General features: G+C 33.9%; 1 protein-coding gene across 2 annotated transcripts in view; it reads left to right on the forward strand.

Annotated features, from left to right (window-relative positions):
* Window positions 1-6,363: 6,363 nt before the first annotated feature.
* GRM5 (glutamate metabotropic receptor 5) overlaps window positions 6,364-27,846 on the forward strand; it is a gene marked incomplete at both ends in the record, with an annotated part of 442,123 nt that continues 420,640 nt past the window's right edge. The window contains one exon of one of the 2 annotated variants that reach the window (XM_081282195.1): window positions 6,364-7,036. In XM_081282195.1, coding sequence (XP_081138321.1) covers window positions 6,376-7,036 — 661 coding nt within the window. The remainder of the gene's footprint in view (window positions 7,037-27,846) is intronic. The other variant, XM_081282194.1, reaches the window with a different exon arrangement.

The raw sequence follows: 27,846 nt of genomic DNA on the forward strand, positions 1-27,846 counted from the left end.
ATGCAGTCTATGAGACTAGTTTCTTTTCTCTTTTCACTTCCCAGATGATTTCAACAACTTTTTTTTTAAATTTTTTTTATTGATTATTTAAAGCATTACATAGCTCATGATATATCATCTTTCATACATTTGACTCAAATTGTGTTTTGAACTCCCATTTTCACCCCAAATACAGATTGCAAAATCACATCTGTTACATATTCACATTTTTACATAATGCCATATTAGTGACTGTTGTATTCTTCTACCTTTCCTATCCCCTACTATCCCCCCTCCCCTCCCCTCCCCTCCCATCTTCCCTCTCTACCTCCCCTGCTGTTGTTCAATTCTCTCCCTTTTTTTCCTTCCCCCTTGCCCCTCATAACCTCTTATAATTTTATGTGTCATTGAAGGTCTCCTACCATTTCCATATACTTATGCCTCCTGCATTTTTCATCTCCAATTTCAACTTCTCCAGAATTTCACCACTTATTCCATATTTATTCTTGAATTTCCACTCAGTATTTAAAGCTTAATTTATAAAAACTGAATGTCTTTGTCTCCATCCAAATCTTTTCCACCGTGCTGTTCACTTCAGAGTGACACAGTTCTTCATTTCCTGCCTCCATAGCTGAAAATGTCAGCATTTTTATTGACACTTTTCTTGCTCTCACATTACAAGTCAGATCTGACAGCAAACCTTTGTACTTTGCCTTCCAAATACAGTCAGAATCCTATTAGTGACCCCTCCACTTGTACCACCATCTCCCCAATCCAACCATTGTCATCTCTCTCACCTGACAATGCCATTGATTCCTAATTGCTCCCTCAGTGTCTGCTTTTGTGTTCTTGTTCTTGTTAAAATGTTAGGCAGAGTGTAACACTCCTCTGTTGAAAATCCTTCACAAAAACCATTCTCATGCAATGTTAAATGCCAACGTCTTTTAAAGTCAAAGCAGTCTCAGCATCATCACTCTATGTCACAGACTGCACGACTGCTTCTCCCCACAATTACAGTCACTGCCAGCACACGAGCCTCTTTGCTATTCTTTTAACACACTAGGCATAAATCTTACAGACTTTGTCTTTGCTTTTACTATTACCTGGAATGTTCTTTCCTAGATATTTGCATGATTCGTTTCTTTTTTTCCTTTTAGGTCTTTATTCAAATGTTACTTTTTCAGTTTATAGTTTGGCCACACTATTTAAGGTTTTTCTATATCTCTACCACTTTCTATCTTGTTTCGCAGTCTAACTTTTCCCTCTTTCGTGATTAATATTCTTTAGTATAGAGTAGTTTATTTGCTTACCTTGTTATTCTCCAGTCACACCCCTTAGATTTTTGTGCATTCCTGAGAGCATGAACTTATGTCTACTTTGTCCATAAGTGAATCCTAAGTCAAAAATAAAAAAAAATATAGTCACCCAGTAAGCATTTATTGAACAAATGAGTGATGCTGATAGATCTCATGTATCCTCTACTTGTCTATTTTAAATTTATCCTGTATTAATTTTTAGTACTTTGACTGCATGATTTGCTAATAGCCTTATAATAATCTGAGTTGTAGCATATTTCTGTCATATTTTTATATTATATTTTATTCTAAAATATCCCTTTCTAGGTGTCTGGATTTCATAATGTGGTAGTGGATGAGAGGACAATATAAATAAGCTTTTAGTAAATACCTATGCAAATTTCTATCTTCTGTTTTCTTTTTTTGGCATACTCTTCACTCTCTAGATTCCATGGCAACACCTGTAATCTTCTATATGGAAGTTCAAATTGGTTGGCCCTGCTCTTCGTTTTTATTTATATATTTATTTATTTTTGGTACTATAGATTGGGGATAGAACCCAGGGAAGCTTTACCACTGAGGTACAATCTTAGCTCTTTTTATTTTTTATTTTGAGAGAGGACCTTACGAAGTTGCCCAGGGTTACCTTGAACTTGCAATTGTTCCAGCTCAGCTTCCTGAGTCTCTGGGATTACAGGTGTGTCTCACAATGCTGGACATATTTGCATAAGTTTTTGTTAATATCTGTATTATAGGAAGGAGTGGTGAAAAAACAAAAGATAGTGAAAATAGTATAGTTTTGTTCAATAGGCATAGACAATTCTAGCTTTATTTCTTGCTAAGTAATTGGCAAGTTTTTAACTTATTAAAACCTATTGCATCATTTACAAAATAGACATAATAAAACGATACCTACATCTTGGGGGAATCTTTGACATCTGTATGACACAAATGGACATAGGGACATAGCTGTTGTGTTCAGTTGTCCCGATGTACAGTGCACTTAGAATATATCTGGTGTAATCCAGATGCATTTCTTGTGCAATATAGAAGCCTCCTGTATGTCTATGAATGTGAAGTGCTTAGAACATTCTCTCCTGGCTTCCCAGATATGATATGCTTTTTCACACCTTACTTTTTGGGTTGCCATTTTCCTGAGCTGGTTTTTCCAAAACTATCCCCCCACCCCCATCCTTTTTCTCCAGATGATTGTATGCATTCCTAAGATTTTACATATTGGTTGCCTTTGATTTACATCTCAAACCAAACACTCTCCCCCTTAAAACCTTACCTCTCTAAACATTACTACCCATATCTAGTTCATCAGCAAGTACAGTCTCCTCCTTAATAATACTTTCCTGTTGGGGATGCAAATCAAGTCAAGATGGCGCCTGGCACTTTGGCAGGAGGAGTGGTTTTTGAGCCATTAATATGATGAGGATTCCTTAATGACTGACTGCTGTATCTAGATGATGTTAATTAAGTTAAGCTGTGTGTAATTAGTTGGATATATGTACCTCTGCTGTCCAGCAGAGAAGCGGCTCCTGCTACCTTGGGTGCCCGTTACTTTGAGTTCTCACTCAGTTCCCGCTGAGTTCACTCGCAATAAAGTAGTTCCCGCTTCAACCTTCAAGTTGCTTGTCACCTCTCGGTTATTTTGCCCAGCCGGACTGCGGAACTTTCCTATTTGATTTCTGTACCTGTATAGCTCAAAATTATGCCAAGTTTAACATGTTAAAAAGAAAACAGTTAATTTTCTTCTTTCTTACAAGTTCATATGCCAGTCTATCACATCTCTTTTAATGGACTCAAATGCACTAGTTTCGTAGACTAGAAGCCTAGGAGTTACCCTAGTTCCTCTCTAAACCTTACTACCCATATCTAGTTCATCAGCAAGTACAGTGAATTTTACTTGGAACAATATATTTAACTCTATCCAGTTCCCTCAGTTTGTACTGTCATCAATCATAGTCATTTCACTTTCATTCCTTACTAGATTATTATAAATGTCTCCTAATCAGATTTCTTCAATTCATTATCCAGAATAACGGAAAGCTAGAATAATTTTAAAATTGAATTGTGTTTATCATTTGCTTACATATCTTCAATAGCTTTTCGTTGCAACTGACATTAAAACTCTTTATAAGAGCCTAGAAGATCCTATGCAGTCTAGTTCTTTCTTGTCTTTCTAACTTCATTTTATACCACAATCCCTCCAATTCTTTGTGTTTTATCTACTTTTTTCATAGGGCTAGCTCCTTTTTCTAATCAGTTTTCAGCTGAATTTATCCCTTTGAATACCTTCAAAAGGCCCATAATTATAGAGAGCATGCATAACTTGTTCACTTTTGATATTCAATTCCCAGGAGGGATTCACAACATAAGTGTGCCAAGAATACTTGTTAAAAGAGTTAATAAATAAATGGCTGGAGCATGAAAGACAATGACCCTTACTATCCAGGCAATGATCATTAACTATCTATACCCAATGAGTTAAATAATTTAGCATATATAAGCAAGGCAGTATTTCAGTTACCATATATATATATATATATATATATATATATATATATATATATATATATTTTGAAAGACATACATATATATACACACACATACATAGTCACTGAAAGACATACATACACACACACACACACACACACACACACATATATTATACAAACACACACACACACACACACACACACACAGTTTCTCAATGTATAGGGTTTTCCTAAAACAACTGTACCTAATAAAATGCTTGGGATTCCTATTTCAGCTTCATAAGTTTAATGGGTTGCTTCTGGTTTCATATCATTGTGATACTCTTGCTTAAGAAGTGCATTCTGTTTTGTTATTTTGTCCACTAATTCTTAATATAATGAGAGACTGTGCTTTCGTTCTCTTTATTTTTATTTTTTATTTTTTGTATTCAATGTAGTTCACATGACCACAAGAATTAGCAATGTTCTTCAGGTTTTTGGTCCAAGGAGAGTGAAAGGGAAATTTGAAAATATTCAGATAACTTCCCAGTGAGAACATTAACATCATTCTTTGTTTCTTTTCCTCTTGTCTAAAATGCCAACTTTTATACCAAAAATTAATTTTTCTATATATTGCCAAGCACCTCATTATTCAGGAACATCTAGTTATTAATGAGATTTTTTATTTTAGCATTTGGCACAATACTCAGGGAGTGCTTCTCTGTTGCCATAGGATACAGTTGAAGGAAACAGGGAAATGAGGGTAGGAGTAATTAGAAACATGATTCAAGTTACATTCATCTTGTGTCTGGCTAAAATTTCTTAGGATTTGATGAATTTTGAAACCGTTAGTACTCTTGTAGAGGCATGAAGATTAAAAAAAAATTCCTGAAAAATCATTATTACCTGTTTTAAGAGATACTGCTTAGGGAGTTAGTCATTTTAAAACAACTTAAGATCCTTGACTAACATAGATGACAACATACCGAACTAAATCTCTTACCCAAACCCTTTAACTAAATAAAATCATTAATCTGTCAGTTCTCTTTTACAAATTATGCTAGACTTTGCTGTAGGAAGCGTGAGGCAAAATCTCCTTCTTTTCAAGAATTTAAAATGAAATAGATGGCTGTGTTCATAGATATACTGTCTACCCTTGAAGGATAGTTACAAATGTGCACACTTCCAACCTTTTGAGCCTTAGCAATGTGGAAATTTTTTTCTGGATCAGAGCTGGAGGACTGATTACTGTGAATTTTATTACAAGACTCTGTAATTACTTTGAAGATTCTCTAGAGGACCAGTTGGGTTGCCAGAGAATTTTCTGTCCTTAACACCTAGCCACAGAATGCCCTTGGAAATTTAATAGCAAAAAGATCATGTCTTGAATATGTATAGTCCTATTCAATTTACAAAGTATTTGCATCGTTGATATCTCATGTGAATCCCCATAAGGGCAGTCTAGCACATATTATCCCCATTTTTCAGATAAGGAAATTCTGGTACTGGGAAGTTGAACAATTTTCTTATTATTTTTAAATAGCAGAACTGGGATTTGAACCTATATATGCTTTTCTCCAAAAATTCGTGCTCATGCCACCATTATTTGCTGCCTATTTGGAGGGCATTTTGATTTTTAATATACCAACCTTCTTTTTCTCCCCCACAGTTCATGTAACTTGAATTATCTGCCTCTCTTTACTCATCTTTGTTATATCTTACATGTGAATTAGACAAATAACTCATTTTTTTCCTGGAAAGATCAGTCCATTATTTTCCATTGAATATAGACAAGGAATAATCAGGTTTTTATCTTAATTGGTTTATTTCATTTATTTATCAATTTCCGTGGTTCTAGGAATGGAACTCAGGACCTTCACATGGTAGGGAAATGCTCTACCAGTGAGGTGAATCTCCAGCTCTTTAAATATAACTTTTAATAATATAATTACAGTAATATAGATAATTAATTTATGCTCAGTGCTGAAAATTTGTAAAGAAATATGAAGCTTAATAAGCATTAAAATAAAAAAAATAACCATGATTCTGTCACCCAGAGATCACCAATGTTTAATACTTCGGGATGCATTCTTCCTAGAATTTTCTGTTCAAAACAGTTTTTCTACTAGGTTGCTCTGCCTTTCTCACCTTCCGCATGAGAGTAAAGTTTTGCCTGCCACATGTCATATTTTTGTGCCAGATGAACAAAGAAAAATTTTAATCTAAGCAAGGCAGAACCAAGAAGCTATGTCATCTATTTCATGAAATCGCAAAGGAAACAGACAAGTCAGAAATAGTTTGTAATCATTTTGTTGTTGTTATCCATATCACCAAATTTCCTCTCTCCACTAGCATCATTAGAACTTCCCTAAACTAGTTGTGCTTATGTTGTTAAAAACCCATGTTCTTTTCTTTCAGGTTCTGAAGACCATGATCACATGGATGCACCTAACTAAATGCTACCTGGGGACATGGTGGTTCTTTAGAGAACACATCTAAATTGCTAACTAATTCCTTGGTGTACCACTCAACATAGGACATCATTTGATTTTCACTATCAGAAATCTCCAAATTTTCTCCACCATGCTATCTTTATTAGCTTGAACTCCTTCCCTAAAATGGTCCTTCTGTTGATCCTGTCAGTCCTGCTTTTGAAAGAAGATGTCCGTGGGAGCGCACAGTCCAGTGAGAGGAGGGTGGTGGCTCACATGCCAGGTGACATCATTATTGGAGCTCTTTTTTCTGTCCACCACCAGCCGACTGTGGACAAAGTTCATGAGAGGAAGTGTGGGGCAGTCCGTGAGCAGTATGGCATCCAGAGAGTGGAGGCCATGCTACATACCTTGGAAAGAATCAATTCAGACCCCACACTCTTGCCCAACATCACTCTTGGCTGTGAAATAAGGGATTCCTGCTGGCATTCAGCTGTGGCCCTAGAGCAGAGCATTGAGTTTATAAGAGATTCCCTCATTTCTTCAGAAGAGGAGGAGGGCTTGGTACGCTGTGTGGATGGCTCTTCCTCTTCTTTCCGCTCCAAGAAGCCTATAGTAGGGGTCATTGGGCCTGGCTCTAGTTCTGTGGCCATTCAAGTCCAGAACTTGCTCCAGCTTTTCAACATACCTCAGATTGCTTACTCAGCAACCAGCATGGATCTGAGTGATAAGACTTTGTTCAAGTACTTCATGAGGGTTGTGCCTTCTGATGCCCAGCAGGCACGAGCCATGGTGGACATAGTGAAGAGATACAACTGGACATATGTGTCAGCAGTACACACAGAAGGTAAGTTCTTTTACATGCATGAAATATGTCTTCTGATGCATTCATTAACTTCCCTATTAAAATTTCAGGTTTTGGAAGGCTAACTATTACTTATTATTTTGGACATTGTGAGTTGCTTCAATTATACTAGTATGATTCAAGGGGACTGAATGGAAGATATCTAGAGAAACATACATATTAGTTAATGTAATTAAGTAAATTACATGGTTATGTGGCCATAAATTATTTGAATTTGCATTATATCATTTCTACTTTTGCTATAAATAATATTTGCTATAAAAATATAAAAAATATTTGATATTATTAGATGTTTTTAAGTTTTATAGATTTTCATTGAACATCTCACATATTTAATATAAAGTTGCTCCAACTGCCAATTTTATCTCATATAGAGAGGTAGATATGAATGCATATAGGAATGAATGTAGCCAGTTTCAGTCCAGGCATATTATAGAAATTACCAAACAATTTAGTCTTACATCTATTTTTTTCAATAGAGTTCATGGTCAAACTAAAATGAAGATAAGAATGAATTAATTTCATCTTTGTATAGAACATACTTGGAAAGTATGATTCTTAACAATTTAACACAAATTTGCTTTGAAAATTATTACTTCTTTATATTGAAAGAAGTGTGAGTTAGGAAAATATCTAATAATATTTATAATATATTAATACATTATTAATGTATTATTACATTTATAATAACAAGTAGCTTGTTGTTGCTTATAGTAATTTAAAAATGCTTTGGAATACTATTAGTCCTTCAGTAAGGCTGTTTTGGATAGGTTTGCTTTAACTTATTGGGGTTAAGTGACTGAAATGGTGAGATTCACTTGTTATTTCACAAACTTCCTGGACAAAAAGAGGCATATATTAAGCAATATAATATTTTGAAAAGTGTACAGCACATTTTTATAAATAGTTAAATGATTGTGAAGATTAGTTAAGATTTTAAAAATTCCTGTGATCACATATTATTGTGGCCCAAACAATCCAATCCTATAAATTTTGATGTTACATTATTAACAAATTAGTGAAATGATCTCAGTCAGTTTAATTTTAGAGGTTAGAGAACATGATCAATCAGATATAGCAGATTTTCATTATCAAGTGGCATATTATCATGAATTAATTTAATTCATGATATACAACTGCATAAATATACAATGGAATTCTACACAAATTGAAACTTTACCTCTGGAAATTTTCATATAAATAGAGAATTAATTTGAGGTTGATATAGAGAGATTTTGAGCAATGAGTAAATATTTGGACTAGGACAATTTGGATTATTTCTCCTTTGCTGGGAAAATTTTCTCATTTTATTCTGATCATTTTACTTTAGAAAATCAAACTCAGACTGTAGGAAAGTACACTACCTCTTAGTCACTCCTTGGCCCCTCCTTTTTTTCCTAATACTAAGATTTTTCTTATAAACTATTCTTTTATTTGATTTTCACAACCATCTGGTGATATAGAGAGTCCAGAAATTTTATAACCATTTTATTTATTTTTATTGCTCTACTTAGTTATACATGACATTAGAATATATTTTGACATATTCATACAAGCATAGAATATATTTTACAAATATAAACATTCTAGGAGTTTAAAAATTTATCCAATATATAACTAATAGTAATATTGGAGATAGGTACAGAGGTCATAGCTACAGACTTCTCAATCAGTGTACTATCAAAATTTAATAGAATTCTATAGAGTCATACTCTAAGGATACATTTGTGTAACACAAATTTGTTAAACACAAATATATGCAAGTCCTGCTGATAGTTTTGTAAAGGACAGCTCCATGTTTTATATATCACAGTCTTCAATGGGCTTGCAATCTGGCAAAGGGTATGAAGCATGCATGAATACTTATATGAGCATAATTCAAGGTGACAATTGCAAATAAGTCTCTAAAGTAAATTGACAGGGAAAAATTACCTTCTGTCTGTGGTGATGGGGGCCATGGTTATCTTAGAAGAATTTGATAGTTAAATCTTAACTGGAAGAATACTGATAATTGTTGAAAATTAAGAAGGATTGCATTTCAGCTAAGGACATGAGGAAATATGAGAAGGTGAGAACTTCCTTCTAGCTTCAGAAGAGAAAGTTTGGTCACCATATGGGAGAAGCCAATCTGAGATTGTGCTCCAAGTGAGACTCAGAGCTCCCAGTGAAACTCAGAATCAGGGTCATTACTTATTTAAACTGGTATCTTGATCTTAATGTGCAACAATAGTAATTGAATTGTAATTGAATAGTAATAAATTATGATGCATTAACACATTATTATGTAGCAATTAAAATGAATGGGGAGCTTTATAGAAAATTAAATAATACTAGTGATTTCCAAGATTATTTTGTGAAAACAACTAGATGTGGTTCTGTGCATATGGTATTTCTACTTGCTTAAAAAAGTTTTTACACAAAGCATTCAATGGCATATTCATAGAATTGCTCATAGAAATGAGTAAAACAACTATTTGTCTTTCTGAGAGGAAATATAAGTAGTTAGGGGATATGATAGAATGGGAGGGATTTACTTTTCATCTATAACTTTTACATACATGTGTTCAAAGTTGTATGCTACATGCATAATATTTACCGACCATCTTTTGATGTGGTATGTTACTTGCATAAATTTCCTATTGTAATATATCACTTATAAGAAAATACTCTGAGGGTAAAATTAAGACAAATGAAATTGCATTGCCAAAATTCAAGAAAATTACTATGGTGACACCATATCAGCAGGATTCAGGAGAGAATAAAATTTAGAACTGAACATTCAAAAATAAGAAGAAACACTCTGGATTATTGTTTTATGTGATTATGTTAAGACATATTTGTTTTGTTTTGATTCCAAGCAAATGTGTGATAATGGAGTTATATAGTTTTAGGACTTGTAGTTTATCAATATGAATGGCATGGTAGATATTTTCACAAGGCAAAATTCACCTCCAGGATCGGAAAAGTCCTTGAGTCAAATGAGATACAGCCCTGTTGGATTCTGTGGAAGCTCTCCAAGGATATGCCTGGTTTTCTGTTGCTTGGCCCTTCAAAAATCCTCGGTGTGATCTTATATAAACTGAAAATGCCAGTTCTTACTTTAGCTTCTCTCTCTGGCTTGCTTAGGTTTATTCTCCATAGTCACAGAACAATCAGTCCTGTACCTTGTACTTTATTTTTATGTTCTTATAATTATGCTCTTTTGCTTTTCCTTTTTGAAAAGTATAAAAATTTCCAAACACTTTCACATGAGCCATCAAGTTGTATGAAAATATACGGTCCTATTTTCAAAAACATCTACCCCAAATTGCCCATTTATTTTGTACTTCAACCTGACAGTACTATGTCACTCAATCATGACAGCTACCACAGATATTTCTTCAAGAAAGTGTATGCTAGCCCAGAAATCCAGAGGAGAACACTGGAGACCTGAGTTTCAGCTTTAATATTAATCCACTAAACTTGGACTTCCGTGGTTTATGAATTTTATAGTCTGAGGGAATGACTATTTATTGTGGCTTATTGTATGAAACAGAAATTATGCTTAGAACTTCCAGGCAAAGAGATTCATAGTACAAAACAAAACAAAGAAAACAGGTTTGTTCAGGGCAGAATAAACTAGCACTTTGACCCTGTAGACAAAGGGAAGATGTAGTGACTCAGGAGAAATATTTCACCTTTTTAAGGGAGTCAGTCTAGTCAGTACCCTCTCTGCTCTAAGACAATTTAAAGGGACACTTCCCTCAGTACTTTTCCAAACCTAGACCTATATGTCCATTATAGTACAGGATCAATAATGTTTATCTGTTCAGGGCTAGGGCAGATCTACTTAATTGGTGGCTTCAGTTAATTGATCCCTAAATCCACATTATTTGCTTTGTAATTGGACAGTTCTTTTCCACTTTTATGCACATTGTTCTGGTTACTCATTGCTTTAGTAAATATAATTTGGTTGAAGTGGGGACTTCCTTGCTAGTCTGTCTTGAAACTTGATTATCACCAGGTGAGAGTATACCCAAGTTTTCCATATGAGATTATTGTAAACCTGTTGACATTGACCATGTGAGATCTCACAATAGACCAGCACAATTACATTGCAGACCTACAGCCTATTGCAATCACATAAATGACCCCGCTGAAACCATAAACATTACCCAGTTGACTGCAGACCCATTTGTGAGCAGTGATAAATGCTTTCAGGATGGAAGTCAAAAGAACCATACTCATCCCAGTGACTTTAGATTCCAGCTCCTCTCTGCACAAGTGGGTACCATTGTTATGCCTAAACTTTGAAATCAAAACAAAATAAGTTTATTTAAATTAAATGTATTTAAATTAAATTTATCTAAATTAAAGAGAACAAATGTGCAGGCAAGAAATGCTTCATTGTATAAGTAATGCTTCAACCCCATATTCATGGGGATCAGTGCAGCATTTCTATACATGAACAAAGCATATACTGATCAAATACACGCATACATAGTCTTGTGATTGGATATTTAGTTGTTCCTTGAAACCTAAATATTATAATCACTTTTGTGTATTCCATTATTCTTTCTTTTTGTGTGTGTGTGTTTCATTATTCTATTATTCTACTGGATCTATCTTAATTTCATTGAGAAAAGTAATTACTGGGCTTGGTTTACTATTCAAAACCAAACCTACTGTACTCTCTGCATGATTCACAGGATTTTCACACTTTATAATTTTTGCTGACTTTAGTTAGAACTGTACTGTATATTCCCCAGGGTCTACTGGAGTATCCAGCATATTATAGGTGCTCAAGATAGTTTGCTAAATGGATTAATTTCTATTACAATAATATATAACCCATTGTTTATGACTATATAGTATGTGGATAAATAGCAAGCACTTGTAATTTTTCACAGTTTTGCTTTTTTATGAAATGAGGTGTCAAAATGCCTCCCTTGATTAATTGTAAAATGTGGTTCACACTTCACTCCCTTTTTTGTTTTCACTGGTTCTTGAAATTCTTATTTTTGTCTAATGAAACAAGAATACCACTCTTTTTTTTTCCCTAGGGAAAAATGTGTCAATGTTACTCTGGTGGAGGGAATATACTAGTAAGTTGTACTGGTAACATAACATCATGAAGAATATTGTCTTTAGGTCAGCCTATAGATTGCAATATTCTACTTGTTTCTGATTATAATATGGTTTTCCATCAAGTATTTACTTATATATACGATCACAACCAAGCTTTGGCTGAAAGTGCTTTATTTTGCTTTATAGTCTATATGCTAAAGTTCAATTTTTAAAATGTGTTTTTATTAGCACAAATTAATTGTGCATGTTAATGGGGGCTCAGGACATTACTTCTTTACATATGTAAAGCATATACTGATCAATTGTAGATACCCACATCACCCACATCACCCACACACACCCCATCACCCACACCTTCTTAATCTTTAATAATTACATTGTACTTTTAGATTATTTTTTTATAAATTTCTATGTATGAGAAAAACACATAATATTTGTCTTTATGTGTCTGGCTTGTTTTACCTTACATAATGATCTCTAGTTCCATTCATTTTGCTTCAAATGACAGGATTTCATTCTTCTTTATGACTGAATAATATTCCACCATCTCTATATACTGCCTTTTCTTTATCTATTTTTCTGTCCATTGCTAACAAGATTGATTCCATATCTTGGCTCTGGGAACATTAGCACAGTAAATATAGGCAGGCAGCTTTAAGTGGGGACACACTTTTCCCAACTCAACTTCTCTGCTAATTTTGACTCTATAAAGACCATAGTTATGTTTCGGAAGATTAAAAAAAAGTACATTGCAATAGGGTTTCATTTTGTTTCTCCAGGGGCTGAGAAGTTGAGATAAATTTTAAAATAATGATGGTAACAATTCACATATATAAGCTATGGTTTGTTTTATAGAACGTTGACACTGGAAAGATGATAGGCGAGCATTTATTCTACCTTCATTATTTTTTCAGTTGAAAAATCAGAGAAAGAAAGGTCAGATAATGTGGCCTTTTTTGTCACATAATTAGTTAAGAGTTTTGGAACTCAGGATCCCAATCTACACTTTACTTTGTTTTCATATCATGGTTAAATTGTTATTCAAATTTTCTCAGGGTAAAAAAAAAATCATTGAATTTGTGACCATAACTAATAGTAGCCTGGCTTTCCTACTTTCAGGACTCGTTTAAATTATATAATTTCTGACTTGGATTCTGACTCACATATGAGATGACATCCTTGCTTCCTCTTTCACAGGTACCATTTATGTCCTTTCATTGTTGAAAATACTAGAAAATTTCCCCAAAATATATGAGGGCCCAGAGGACTAATTTAGAAAGAAGTTTGTTTGGGGAGGATGTCACTTCACTGTTCCTCCAAGAAACAGAAACAAATTTCTTGGGTGATATGCAACTATAGATATTTCTACAGTTTCAATTAATCAGATGCTTCCTTGAACAAAAAGACCACCTCTGAGTTTCCATGTCTGTCAGTTATTCTGTATGTACCCATTGTATGGATGTGAGCTGCACATATGTATGTTTTTCCTTTGTCTCCATTATTCCAAGATCTCATAGAGGTAATATTATTGTCTGAGCTTTAGGGTTTGTATATTCAGAAAGTTCAGTCATTTTGTTTACTAAAGAGAAACCTTGTGATTCACTTAGTTATAGTAATCTTATTAACTTAAGGTTTATAATGTTCGGGTATGAGCCACAGAGGCTGATTCTGAGTAAGGAAAGCTGGGGAAGCATAGAGTATGATGTGAGGTATAATGTTCAAAAGTTCTTTTTGAAAGACAAGACACAGAACAAAAATTATAGTACACATGATGTAAAATACACAAGGAAAGCACATAAGAAAAAGCAAAGAGAGAGATTCTCAAAAAATATAGAGAGTTTATCTCATGGAACATTTTCCTGTACCTTTATTCTTTCATTTCCTTCCTTCCTTCCTTCCTTTTTTCCTTCCTTTTTTCCTCCTTATTCTGTTTCTCTTTCTCTCTCTACTGGGGACTGAACACAGGGGTGCTTAGCCACTGAGCTACATCCCCAGCCATTTTTATTTTTATTTTGAGACAGAGTCTTGCTAAGTTGCTTAGGGTCTCACTAAGTTGCTGAGGCTGAATTTGAACTTGCAGTCCACCTAACTCAGCCTCCTGAGCTGCTGGGATTATAGACTTACATCATCACACTCTCTCTGTCTTTATTATTTACAAATTTTCATCTACTTTCATCAACAGAAAATTTTTAAAAAAATTTAGGCTGTTCATCTAAGTCTGGTCAAGAATTATAATCTTTTTTTACTATTCCATTGATTTGAGGGTAGATACATGAAATATGAATAATATTACCAAAGTCTATATAATTAATACTTTGAAATGGAAAAACATAAAATTATAAGGACTAGTTGTTCTAAAAGAAAGATAGCTGGGTGGGACTAGATGTTTTTACTCTATGATTCTGAGAAAGTCATTTCAGCCCCTTCCTGCATTTGTCATATGAACTGGGATGTGGAAAGGCCATTCTCATGGGTCACTTCCAAGACTAACCTTCTGTGATTTGCTTTGCTCAAGTGTCTACAGACTACAAATGGGCTACATTAAATGCTGGGCATCACACTTAATATAAGTGAAACCAAGCATGACATATTCAAATGAGTGTGGCAGGAATGTTTATGAGACTTGAAACCAGGTATTCAGAGAACAAATTTAGCAGAGTGAAGACAGGACATGGTAGAGCCCTGATTTAAACTTTAAGTATTGGTATATTTAGGTCTTTGTAAAGTTCAGGTAGAGAGGACCTAAATTCATTCTCAATGGCCAGCAACTTTACAAAGATCTAGTTTATTGAAATACCACAGTAACAAATTATAGTTCAGTGAATAGAACTATTAACAGGAACAGAGCCATTAACATGAACAGAACTATTCTTTGGAAGGAATTGCCTCTACATTTGGAAGGATGTAGTCAATCAATTGTCCATAACTCCAATGCAAAAGCCTAGAATGGGCAATCATTGGGAAGCTATGGAAAAATGAATTTAAACCTCAGTTGGAGAGAGGGGTTGGACTACGTTTCCTTTTATACAGCCATCAATATCATTTGAGCTTCTATTGTTTTGTTAGATAAAATGTGATCAAATATTAAATATTTTTCATAAATTTGTTAGTTCACTCTTTTATTCAATAATTTGCCTTAAAAGTGGCCATTTTACAGATTAGAAAATAAATATGGAAAGAGAAAATAATTTTCCCATAATATTTCTGCCAATGTTAGTGGCAGAGTAAGGATTCAGATGCTAGGTCCACCCTTTTAAAACAAATCTGAATCTTCTTACTTTGTATTGGAGAAGTTGTAGCTTTAAGGAAAAGTGAAGTGCACATCTCAAGATTCGTTTTCCTTTCTTAGGAAACAAAGGATACTATGTGTTTTCCCACAGATAAAATCTTTTAAGCATGTCGAATATGTCTTCTTTATCCAGCTTCCATGGCAGCACCTTTTCTTGTGCCCAGAGAATGGATTAATCACAGTAAAAAGAAATTAAGGAGGAGGCAATGTGGCAACCAGTTGACCTCACAGAAGAACTTTCTGAGAGTCTGATGATGAGTATAGACTGTCGCTGGTCTGTTCACATCTCCCCTACAGGCTCCACACTGTCCTTCAGATGGGAGTTATTAGAGGGAGCAATATGGTACACATTTTTCAAGAGTAGGAGGACATATTGTTAAATGACGCAGCCTTATGTATGAAAAACTATTCTTTGGAATTCATTGGTGCGAGGAGTTATGAAATCTCATTTTGGCACATTCAGTTTAACTAAAATTGCTGAATGAAGAAGATTTTTTTCTTTTCTCAACATCTTTTTGAAGATGTGAATCTCAGGCCAAAAAAAATAAAAAGGCAAAATAAAGTGAAAGATGAGATAGCAATGTTAGAAGTAAGAGGAATTCCATGAAATGGGTCAACTGCAGTGGAGTCATGACCTTAAATTCACATAGCCATCTCTGGAAACTGAGTACTTTGACACTTTCAACTATTACTATAAACACAGAAAGGATTGAGTGCAGATACTGATTAATCTTCTTGCTAGTACAGAGACTTTGATCAGGTCATTTAATTAATTTATTTATTTTTCTATAAAATTGACATAATACCATCCCATACAATTTCTGTGAAACTAAATATAAAGCACTTAACATCAAGCTTGGCACATAGCAAGTATTCAATAAAACCTTCTTAGGTTTGCCTGCCAAGAACTTTCCTTGCCTTCTATTGGCCGTGGATAAAAGTGCCCATAAATGATATTTCAATTTGGTTTTGCCTAGATAAAATTGACTACCAGGTGAAGTAGAGAATTGGTAAGGAAAGATATACTTTGTACTCTTCCAGTTGCAGATGTATTCTGAGAGCCATTTAAGGGTAGCAAATTGACAAAGTCAGGAAAATCCCACAGCCATGCTTTTAGCATAGTTATTCTTGCTGTGTGTACATAGGGGATGTGGTATGGAACTAGGGGTGATTCAAGATAGAAAGTTAATTCTATATATTAAATACTTCTGAAATATTTGTAATTTTTCAACAAGCATTAACAACTTTGTAGTGGAAAAAATAAGCTCAAGCAACAGGTATATAACTTCTTTATAAATTTCAAATTAGAGATGCTTATGGACGTTTAGTAACTTGTAACTAGAAGATTTGTTAACAGGAGATATGGTATAGCACATAGAAGCATGCCACAGCCCTGAGTATAAAACTAAAATGAAATAATATGAATCTTAGGAAACAAAATAAATACATTATATTAAATAGCTACATTTGTGTAAATACCAGTTTGATGCTCTCTTGCAAATTGTTGTAGTTCCAATAATAATAACTATTTAAAAGTGTTTACTGTGTTCTCAGAAATTATAAAAGCTTTTTGTAATCTATGAAGAGATATCAAGATATAGATTTTGGTGCCCTTATTAATATAATATTAATGTCATCTTATAACACAAACCATAGTAACAGTGAAAAATAGATATTTCTTCATTCCTTTCCTCAAGGGCTCTAAAAGTATAACTATTTCTATCTTTGACAATTTCCTCACAGACATTCTTCAGTCTTATTTGGTTATACATCCTTGTTTCATATATCTTTATTTTACAGTATTTGGGTTAGGATTTTAAGTTTTTCTTTCCCTACTAGGACTAGAAAAATATTTTTTAAGGAAAACTATATTATATTGCAATATTATGAATTCTTGTCCTTTAGAAAAGATGGAAAAACAAAAGTCAAGTGAAACATATTGAAGTGTGATTTAAGTTTAATTTCAATTTCTTGGAACTGGAAAAATAAAAACCACAAATAAGCTGGTGATTAATATGTTTATATCAAAGTAATTTAAGAAAATGCAAAGCCTATATCAAGACACTAGAAGACACATTAATTAGCTATCTTATTTGTAATTAAATTCAATTGTTTAAATTCTCAAATTATTACATTCATCCCTGTCGTATAAGCATAATTGATTCTAAGTTTTTTCCCAGAGGAAATAAATGCTGAAAAATGACAACTGAAAACATTAAGTTGTCTATAAATTAATTATACAACTTTGTATTTACAAATAATTGATAAAATCATATCTTCTTATACCTAATGAAATGCAAAAAAAAGTGTTTGAGAACTTGATGGTACTTTCAATTTGCCAAGTTTTTGAAGTTGTGATAACAATTGAAAGATGTTGATTTGGGAGAAATATTTGTCCATAATATAATTTTGATAAAATGCAATACATTTCATTGCAGATACATATAATATATGAAAGCATATTAAATAGAGTTCAAGATTCATGTGATAGTAACACAAGTGTATTGGTATATTCATTAATTTACAGATACCTATTGGCTGTGTAACATATGCTTGAATCTGTGGTAGGCATTATGATAAATACGGAGTCATTGACTAGCACCTGACTTACCTCAGAGGTTCACCAATCAAGGGTTTCATATTAATGTCAAATTCATCTTCATAGGAAGAACATGGGTACACATAAATGAAGACCAACAAAGATAGCTGTGTGGCAAGGAATGAGTATATTCAAGAACTAGATACAAGAAAAGATATCATTGCTAAGTATAATTTGGAAAATTATGCATTTTAAAGGTGTTTTTAAAAATTTATCAGAAAAGAATCTCTACTTATGGAACTTATACAAATAATACAAATGTAATATGTGACCTTGGAAATGGGATATAACACAATTAATAAGAATAAAATGGGATTGGCATCCCTAGTCAAAAATTAAGAATATCAATGTGTCATATTTCATTTGATGCAATGTCATTGCATATTGCTTAGTGATTTAATTCTGAGATTAAAGGAGACATATGGAACACCCTGCATTGCCTTGTCTTTCTCTTTTGTTTATGCCACTGAGCATCCCTGATCTAGTAGAAAGTTGAGATAAGAAGTTTGAGTTAGATGTCTTTATTTGCATTCTTTTATAAAACTATTCATCCTCACCAACAAATATTTTTGAACAACTTTAAATAATAAACTATAAAATATATAATCACAACTAATTAAGATACTCTGGATTGTTTGACAAAATTGAGACAAATTATTTGTATGGAGTTTTATAACTCTGAGGATTATCTATGTAAAGCTAAGAAAACTTGAATGCTTTTTATTCTATCTAACCATACTAAATTTTTCTTGGCATAAATTTAACATCCTTTGAGTGATATTATAATCACAAACACTTCTTGGTCTCTTTTCTCTATCTCTATCCTAATCTTCTCCCTCTTCCTAAGATTTTTTTTTGTAGCTATAAATTCTAAATTTTTTCAGCTCCTTTACTTAATCCTAGAATTGATGGTTTTATTGAATTTGTTTTACTTATTTGAATCACACATTTTTTTGAAGGAGAGTGCATTATTTTGTGACTTTAGAAAATAATAATTAGAGTATGTTTGACAGGTAGTTCCCTTCAGAGTCTCAAAGATCATTCCTTGTCTGTTTTTTCTTCACTCTGTCTGTAGATGGAAAATTACTCTGTACAGTTAGAATACTTGAAAAGGCTATGCCATTAGTAGAAACAAGAATAACACATAGAAAGAAAAAAGAAAAATATGTTTTAAAATTTTCATTTATGAAATATTAAAGTGGTCATGAATGGAGTTTTCTAGATTGACCATGATCCCTAATCATAGACAACTGGAATAATTTTAATCATTCCAGAGAAAGAGCAGAAGAAATTCATGCTGAAGTGCTTGAACTTGAATATGGGAACTTCCTTTCTCAACTATTTATAAAATCAACGTATTTGGTTTTGAGGTCAATAATAAATGAGTTCATCTTGAGTTTACTCTTGGGACTATATTTCCCGCTTTGAGATGATCTTTACAAATACCCTCATTTGCAAGGTAACAGATGGCTATACCTACACTTTCTACACTAATTTTTATGATGGTCTATTCAATAATCAGTTAATGCACTTTGTAAACCTAAAACTGCCTGATATATTAATTGATTAAATATAAATGAATATTCACTATGTGCCAAGGTCTATATACTTTAAACTTTTATTTTGAAATTCTTAGTACATTTCTGTGAAAATTATTTGCTAATCAAAACATCCACTAATGATGTCTCCATCACATTAAAAATAATGAGATCTTGAATGGCAGTCATGGTTAGGGGAATGCCTTGAACTTTTTTCCCACACTATAGCAATGTTCTATCTGTAATTAGTAAATATTTAGAGTATCAGATATAGGAGTGCCATGAGAATTCTAATAGTAAGATCACTGAGTAGTAATCAAGAAGAGCTGATACACAGAATTCAGATTGACCTGGGTTCAAATACCACGTCCATCATTATTTGTTGTAGAGATGAGGCAAGTTCTTCAAGTCTCATTACTACATTTCAAAAAAAGTCTTCATTAACAATATATTTGGCTCATAGGGAAATTGGGATCATGAATTTAGTATAAAATCTATCAGATAACATACATTCAAAAATGTTAGCTGCTATTATTTCTAAATATAAAAGCAATTTTAGATATTATTTTATATTTAGAAAAAAATCAACAATTTTAAAAATCATTACTTAATATTACCATTATTTATTGTCATTTAGATATGAAGTAACCCTCAAAAATTCATGTATAAGACAATGACAGAAAGTTTAGAGGTGAAATGATCGGATTATTAAAGCCTTAACTCAATCAGTGCCTCAATCTATTTGAATGGACTAACTAGATGGGAACTGTAGGTAGATAGGTAGGGTATTACTGGAGGAGGTGGGTCACTGGGGGCATGTCTTGGAGGTTTATATTTTGTCCCTAGTGAGCACAACTCTCTCTATTTCCTGATTGACATGTCTTATACTGCTTTCTTTTGCCTCATCCTCCACCATGATGTTCTGTCTTACCTCAAGCACAGAGCAAAGAAGTTGGCCGTCTATGGACTGAGACCTCTGAAACTGTGAGCTCCCAAATAAACTTCCTCCACTATAATTGTTCCTGTCAGGTTTTTTAGGCAAAACAGTGAAAAAGCTGACTAAAACTATTCCAACAGAAATAAAACTTTCAATGTTTTATTATCTTTTTGTCTTTCTTATGAACAATTTTATGAAGTACCTGTAACACATATTTTTGGAATTCACCTTTGCTTTCATTTTTTCTTTTTATTTACCAAGTTTAAAAGAGATATATATTTTCCTATGTTATTCATATTCTTTGTGAACATAATTACCCATGACCTTATAATATCCTTTTTCCACATTAGTGAATATTGTTATAAGTAATGGGAGTGAATTCTTTTTATGGTAGGGATTTAAAACTTCTTTGATGTCCTTTACAGCATTTGCCATACTTTGGAGTAGATAAGTGTCAAATAAATAGTTACTAAATTAAATTTATTTCAAGTTGAATTAAATTATGGCCATATGTCCTAATAAGAGCATAAAAATGCTGAATAATGAGGAAATGTTTTCTTTTCATACACAGAGGTCTGTCTTATTTTATAGTCCATACCATGCTGACTAGTTCATGAGAGCATGATTTGCATGGTAACTCCAGACTTTACAATTTCTTCCTTGATGCAGAAGTGTGAAATTTGAGGCTTTGTCATAAACGAATGTTATCTAATAAACCAAATTGGATGCCTTTATTTCTGTAGCCTGTTTATATCTATAGCATAGTTAGTAATTTCTCCCATGCTTCAAAATAGTCAAGTGAGCAATTGAGTATAGTGTTGAATGGTCAAGGATAACTAGACCTGTCTAATGAGTAAGCTCTCAGAATGACAGGGGCAGTGGCAGATGAGAAGTGAGAGTCAGCTTGGCCCTGCATCCACAGAAGATGAGAGGAAGCCCTATTCCTTCTGTCCATGTACTCACTTGTTCATTCTTCACTTTAACACTTCCACATTGTCACATGGCTTACTTGTAGTGAATGGTTTCAACAGTATGTAATATACATTGAGAAAAATTACATGGTAATGAAATTAATTTTGGCTGTGGATTTCTCTTTTTATTAAATTTTATTCAATACACAGAGAAAGTATGGTTAGTCTACTATATTTCTCTTCTTTCCAAAAGGAGCTAGGATGCAAGAAATAATAACAGATTACACTCACTGAATGAATATAACCTGTTAGTATTTTCATGCATGTAATATTATTTTCTCTTTGTATTGACTTGTAACATAGATACTGTCATTTTTATAAGAGTACAGGTAAATAGGAATTCTATATGGCCATAGTATATTTGCAACAAAATCTCATTAGAGATATGTCTGTCTCCAAAGATTCCATTGCACCATGTTATAGTCAATATTTCAAATTGGTAGTTTCATGTGTGATTTTTTAACCATTTTTTTCTAGAATTCTTCAAAGCATTTTTTTCTCTACCTATCCAGTATTTTTAAGGGATTTTTTAAATCAAATGTTCAACATTGTGGGCTTCCCTTTGCAGCTGAGCAGTAAAGGCAACAAAACAATATCATAGACACCTTTTCAATATAGTATGATGCCTCTTTGGACAACTTCTAGGTCATTGTTTGGAACTGATTATTGCATGTCTTTCTCATAATTCTATTGGCTCTGCATTCCTTCTGTCTGTGTTAATCTGTCTCATAATTTCACTCATTGAAGTGTTTGCATATGGCCTATTGTTTTCCTTTCCATTTTGTTTCATTGTCTAACTTCTACACATAAGTCCATCTCAAGTACTGAGCTCACAATTCATCCTCAGCCACCAGGGCAAACCCAGTCAAGCATTACCAGATGAATAGAAATGGTGATTAGGGACACAGGTAGAGGGTTTCTCTTCAGAGCAGCAAAATAATTTTCATAATATTTTTTCCCACATCCACATACCATCCTTGTGTCACAATATATGTGAAGGAAAATAAGGTCTCTGAAACTTTAATAAGACATTCTAGGTTCTATTTATATTTCTCTTAGTTTTCAGTTTCTCTTGTCAACATCTTACAGAGTTTTGGTAAAAAAAAAAAAAAAAGACATCAAGAGAGAGAAATTAACCTTTCCTGGTGGAAAACTTGCCTATTAGTGGTGTAGATCTCTTTTGATTACTTGTCATTTTAGACATTCCTCTGTAGAATAGCTAATTTTGTTATTTTGTAAGTCTTCTATGAGGCAAGACTCAGCAAGGTGTAGAACATGATTTACAGGCAAGATGTTAGGGCCCAATATTAGGTTATAAGCCTTGCTCCATCCATTTAAAGCTTTTTGGTCAGGGTTTATTTGTTGTTTGCAGTTATACAATCAGTAATTGAAAATATGTCATTAAAAATTGAACAAAGTGAAAAAAGTGCTTTTCCAATATTGTTGGCCATAACATATTGAAACAGAATACAAACATTTTCTGTTATTTTGATCTTGAGATCACTATAATAAAAGATGATGAGTCAATATCTTTGTTGCTACTTTATGTTTTATTAGGTCTAAGTCAAATTAACAAAAATGAATTATATTATTTGAAACAATTAAATTACATGTTAATTAAATACTAAAATAGTCTGCATCTTTAATTGTTGTACTATCATACTGATTTATGATATGAAGATCCTGACATAAGAATCTGAAATTAAAGACAGGCTGCATATATCTTAATGTCAGTAGGGCACAGTAGAGGGCCCATTCGGCATACTTCTTCTTATTCTGGCATGAAGGGTCAAGTTGACTGAGTCTTTACTTGTATAATTTTTAATGTTTTAAAAAAATTAAGAAACACACCCTGAGGTGCAATAGCATCAAAGAATTGATGCTACATATGGCTGGAGAAGGAAAGCCCCTGATATATCTGGACCAGTTACAAATGAGTCCATGTTACCTTGGGACTAGGGAAATTCTTACAACTCTAGTGACTGCCCACTCCCAATTTAATAACATGCCATATTGCTTTAATGTTATCTTAGTAGTATGAATCTGGGAAATAGGAGGGAGTGAGCAGAAGAATAAACAAGGCCATCTTGTGTAAAGTTGGAAGCCGAGAAAAGCAAAGAGAAAAGAAAGGATAACATTTCCTGAATTTGTATATGGGCCATTCTCTATATTTTTTATTATCTGATTTTTTCTAATGTATAGTTTATATATACAGAAAACACACAACACACACACACACACACACACACACACACACACCTTACATGTATTTTGTTCGTGCCCTTAATAGAGCAATGGGGTGCAGTGACAAAATAACTGTTCCCATGAAATGTTATACATCTTTGTTTGTGGAAGCTTCCTTGAGATTCAAGGAAGCAGAAAGATAGGATTAAGGAAGCAGTTACCCAATTTATTGCCAGTCCAGTGAACGGACAGCAGGAACCTTGGGCAAGGGCTGCCTTTAAAGAGGACTGTGCAGTTGATGGAATGACCTTCTTGTTAGTGACATTTTAATTTTCCCTTCTTTTCCCACATTTTGTTTCTGTTTACAAGGTTGAGGGAGGCATAAGATTCAAGAAGAAATTTAGGGATAATTTTCTTTTTTACTAGGTTTCCAAAAAATGCACTAAATTACATTTATTTTAGTGCCTTTGCAGCATAGACATTTAAAACTGTTCTTCCCTCATAAGTTTTGAAATACAGAGTATCATAGTTTTCAACAAAATTTCATTTATTGTAGACTATGAGGTTGTACAGTGATAAAGATTTATTATAGACTATGAGTTTGTACTGTGATAACTATGACATGGAATCTAGATGAGCTGAGGTGATTCTGGCCAAACAGATGATATATATCCCCTTTCCTGGAGACTATCACAAGGAATAGTAAAGGGAGTTGGCTTGGTAGGCAGAATATCCTGTATTTGAATAACCATTCTACCACTATCAGAAAGTACTTATCCTCACCAAGACTTAGTTTATTTTTCTGAGAAATGGAATTTCTTGTGATAGCATCAATACTAGAAAAATAAAATAATGATTGTGAGGTCCCTTAGAAGAGTGCTTGGCACATAGTAGGCAGTGCATAAATGTATGTTGGACATACTACTTTTTATTTGGTACTGGAGATCGAACCTAGGGGCACATACTCATTGAGCCACATCCTCAGCCCTTTTTTTATTTTATTAAGAGATAGGGTCTCACTTATGGCCTTGCTAAGTTGCTGAGACTGGCTTTGAACTCAAATTCTTTCTTTCTCAGCCTCCCAAATCATTAGGATTACTATTTTAACACAGAACCACATATAGCAACACTATTTTAGCACGCAATAATATAAAATGAGTGAACTAACAGGAGAATGGATCAATAATCTTTCAAAAACTTGACAGGGTGGGGCCTGGAGCTGGATTGATGCACCTTGTAGTTCTCTGTCTAGACCATGCAAAGCAAATTATATTGAGGTCTTGATGGTGCGTGCCTAATAGTGTAACTGAGGAATATCCATGGCCATGCTCTCTCTTGACTTTATTTTCCTAGCTGATGGTGTTACAGAGTTCACTGTCAACCTCCACTCATCTTTCATATAATTGTTTTCACTAAATTCTGAGATTCTATACTCTCTGTATAGACTTCCATTATTTTTCCACTTTCAAGAAATATTACTTAGCTAAAGAATTTTTTCTACCAATAAGCCTGTTCTGCAATTTCTATAGTAGTTAAAAAGGAAGAAATATATTATTAATGTTAGATCTTTGCTTAAAATGTCTTTTGGAGTGAGATGGTATCTTAGGGTGGTTTTGATTTGCATTTCTCTGACTGCTAGCGATGTTGAGCATTTTTTCATGTACTTGTTGATTGATTGTATGTCCTCCTCTGAGAAGTGTCTGTTCAGGTCCTTGGCCCATTTGTTGATTGGGTTATTTGTTATCTTGTTATCTAATTTTTTGAGTTCTTTGTATACTCTGGATATTAGGGCTCTATCTGAAGTGTGTGGGGTAAAGATTTGTTCCCAGGATGTAGGCTCCCTGTTTATCTCTCTTATTGTTTCTTTTGTTGAGAGAAAACTTCTTAGTTTGAGTAAGTCCCATTTGTTGATTCTGGTTGTTAACTCTTGCGCTATGGGTGTCCTATTGAGGAATTTAGGGCCTGACCCCACAGTATGTAGATCATAGCCGACTTTTTCTTCTATCAGACGCCGTGTCTCTGATTTAATATCGAGCTCCTTGATCCATTTTGAGTTAACTTTTGTGCATGGCGAGAGAAAGGGATTCAGTTTCATTTTGATGCAAATGGATTTCCAGTTTTCCCAGCACCATTTGTTGAAGATGCTATCCTTCCTCCATTGCATGCTTTTAGCCCCTTTATCAAATATAAGATAGTTGTAGTTTTGCGGATTGGTTACTGTGTCTTCTATTCTGTACCATTGGTCCACTCGCCTGTTTTGGTACCAGTACCATGCTGTTTTTGTTACTATTGCTCTGTAGTATAGTTTGAAGTCTGGTATCGCTATACCGCCTGATTCACACTTCCTGCTTAGCATTGTTTTTGCTATTCTGGGTCTTTTATTATTCCATATGAATTTCCTGATTGTTTTATCTATTTCTACAAGAAATGCTGTTGGGATTTTGATTGGGATAGCATTGAACTTATAGAGAACTTTTGGTAATATCGCCATTTTGATGATGTTAGTTCTGCCTATCCATGAGCAGGGTATATTTTTCCATCTTCTGAGGTCTTCTTCTATGTCTCTTTTTAGGGTTCTGTAGTTTTCATTGTATAGGTCTTTCACCTCTTTTGTTAGATTGATTCCCAGGTATTTTATTTTTTGGGGGGATATTGTGAATGGAGTAGTTGTCCTCATTTCTGTTTCAGAGGATTTGTCGCTGATATACAGGAATGCATTTGATTTATGCGTGTTGATTTTATATCCCGCCACTTTGCTGAATTCATTTATTAACTCTAATAGTTTCTTTGTAGACCCTTTTGGGTCTGTTAGGTATAGAATCATATCGTCTGCAAATTTGGCAGCCATTAAGAAATCCAACAACAACAAGTGCTGGCGAGGATGCGGGGAAATGGGTACACTTGTTCATTGTTGGTGGGACTGCAAAATGGTGCAGCCAATTTGGAAAGCAGTATGGAGATTTCTTGGAAAGTTGGGAATGGAACCACCATTTGACCCAGCTATTCCCCTCCTCGGTCTATTCCCTAAAGACCTAACAAGAGCATGCTACAGGGACACTGCTACATCGATGTTCATAGCAGCACAATTCACGATAGCAAGATTGTGGAACCAACCTAGAAGCCCTTCAATAGATGAATGGATTAAAAAAATGTGGCATTTATACACAATGGAGTATTACTCTGCAATAAGAAATGACAAAATCATAGAATTTGGAGGGAAATGGATGGCATTAGAGCAGATTATGCTAAGTGAAGCTAGCCAATCCTTAAAAAACAAATGTCAAATGTCTTCTTTGATATAAGGGGAGTAACCAAGGACAGGGTAGAGACGAAGAGCTGGAGAAGAAGAATAACATTAAACAGGGATGATAGGCGGGAGGGAAAGTGAGAGTTAAGGGAAATTGCATGGAACTGGAAGGTGAGCCTCAGGGTTATACACAATTACATATAAGAGGAAAGGAGGAGTAGGAGAAAAATTATATAAGTGGAAGAAACGATTTATAGTAGAGGGGATGGAGAGAGAGTAGGGGAGGGGAGGGGAGGGGAGGGGTGAGGGGACAGTGGAGAATGGGATAGACAGCAGAATACATCAGTCACTAGAAAAGCAATTTGTAAATCAATGGAAATGTAACTGATGTGACACAGCAATCTGTATACGGGGTAAAAATGGGAGTTCATAACCCACTTGAATCAATCTGTGAAATATGGTATAATAAGAACTATGTAATGTTTTGAACAACCAACAATAAAATAATTAAAAAAAATGTCTTTTGGTACTATAAATACATGATTGGAAATCTAAGCACCTGGGTTTAAATTTCATATCTGCCACTTACCATATGGTATGATCTGGGACTTCTATATTCTGCTATAAAATAGAGCCAGAAATGACAATCTCACATTTATTTTATGAATTAAATAAAGTCATGTATATTCACCCTTGAAAAATCAAATATTAATAATTGTTAATGCTATTTTCCCCCTCCTTTCCCTTTCATGAACAATGCATGGCTGCCATCGTCCTTGGCTCTGCCAGACTTTGCACTGATGAACTTGTAAGTCACATTCTAAGGTTGCTGTAGCTGTGGCCCATAAAACAGAGCTCTCTGTGTGGGGAAAGTTTTACTGAGAGGGTCCTCCATGGCCATGTCACTTCTTTTAAATAGTCCATCTTATTTCATTAAATTCTATGAATGTTTATACAAAA

The sequence above is a fragment of the Spermophilus citellus genome (genome assembly GCF_964194105.1).
Source record: "Spermophilus citellus genome assembly, chromosome: 2".
Classification (NCBI taxonomy): domain Eukaryota; kingdom Metazoa; phylum Chordata; class Mammalia; order Rodentia; family Sciuridae; genus Spermophilus; species Spermophilus citellus.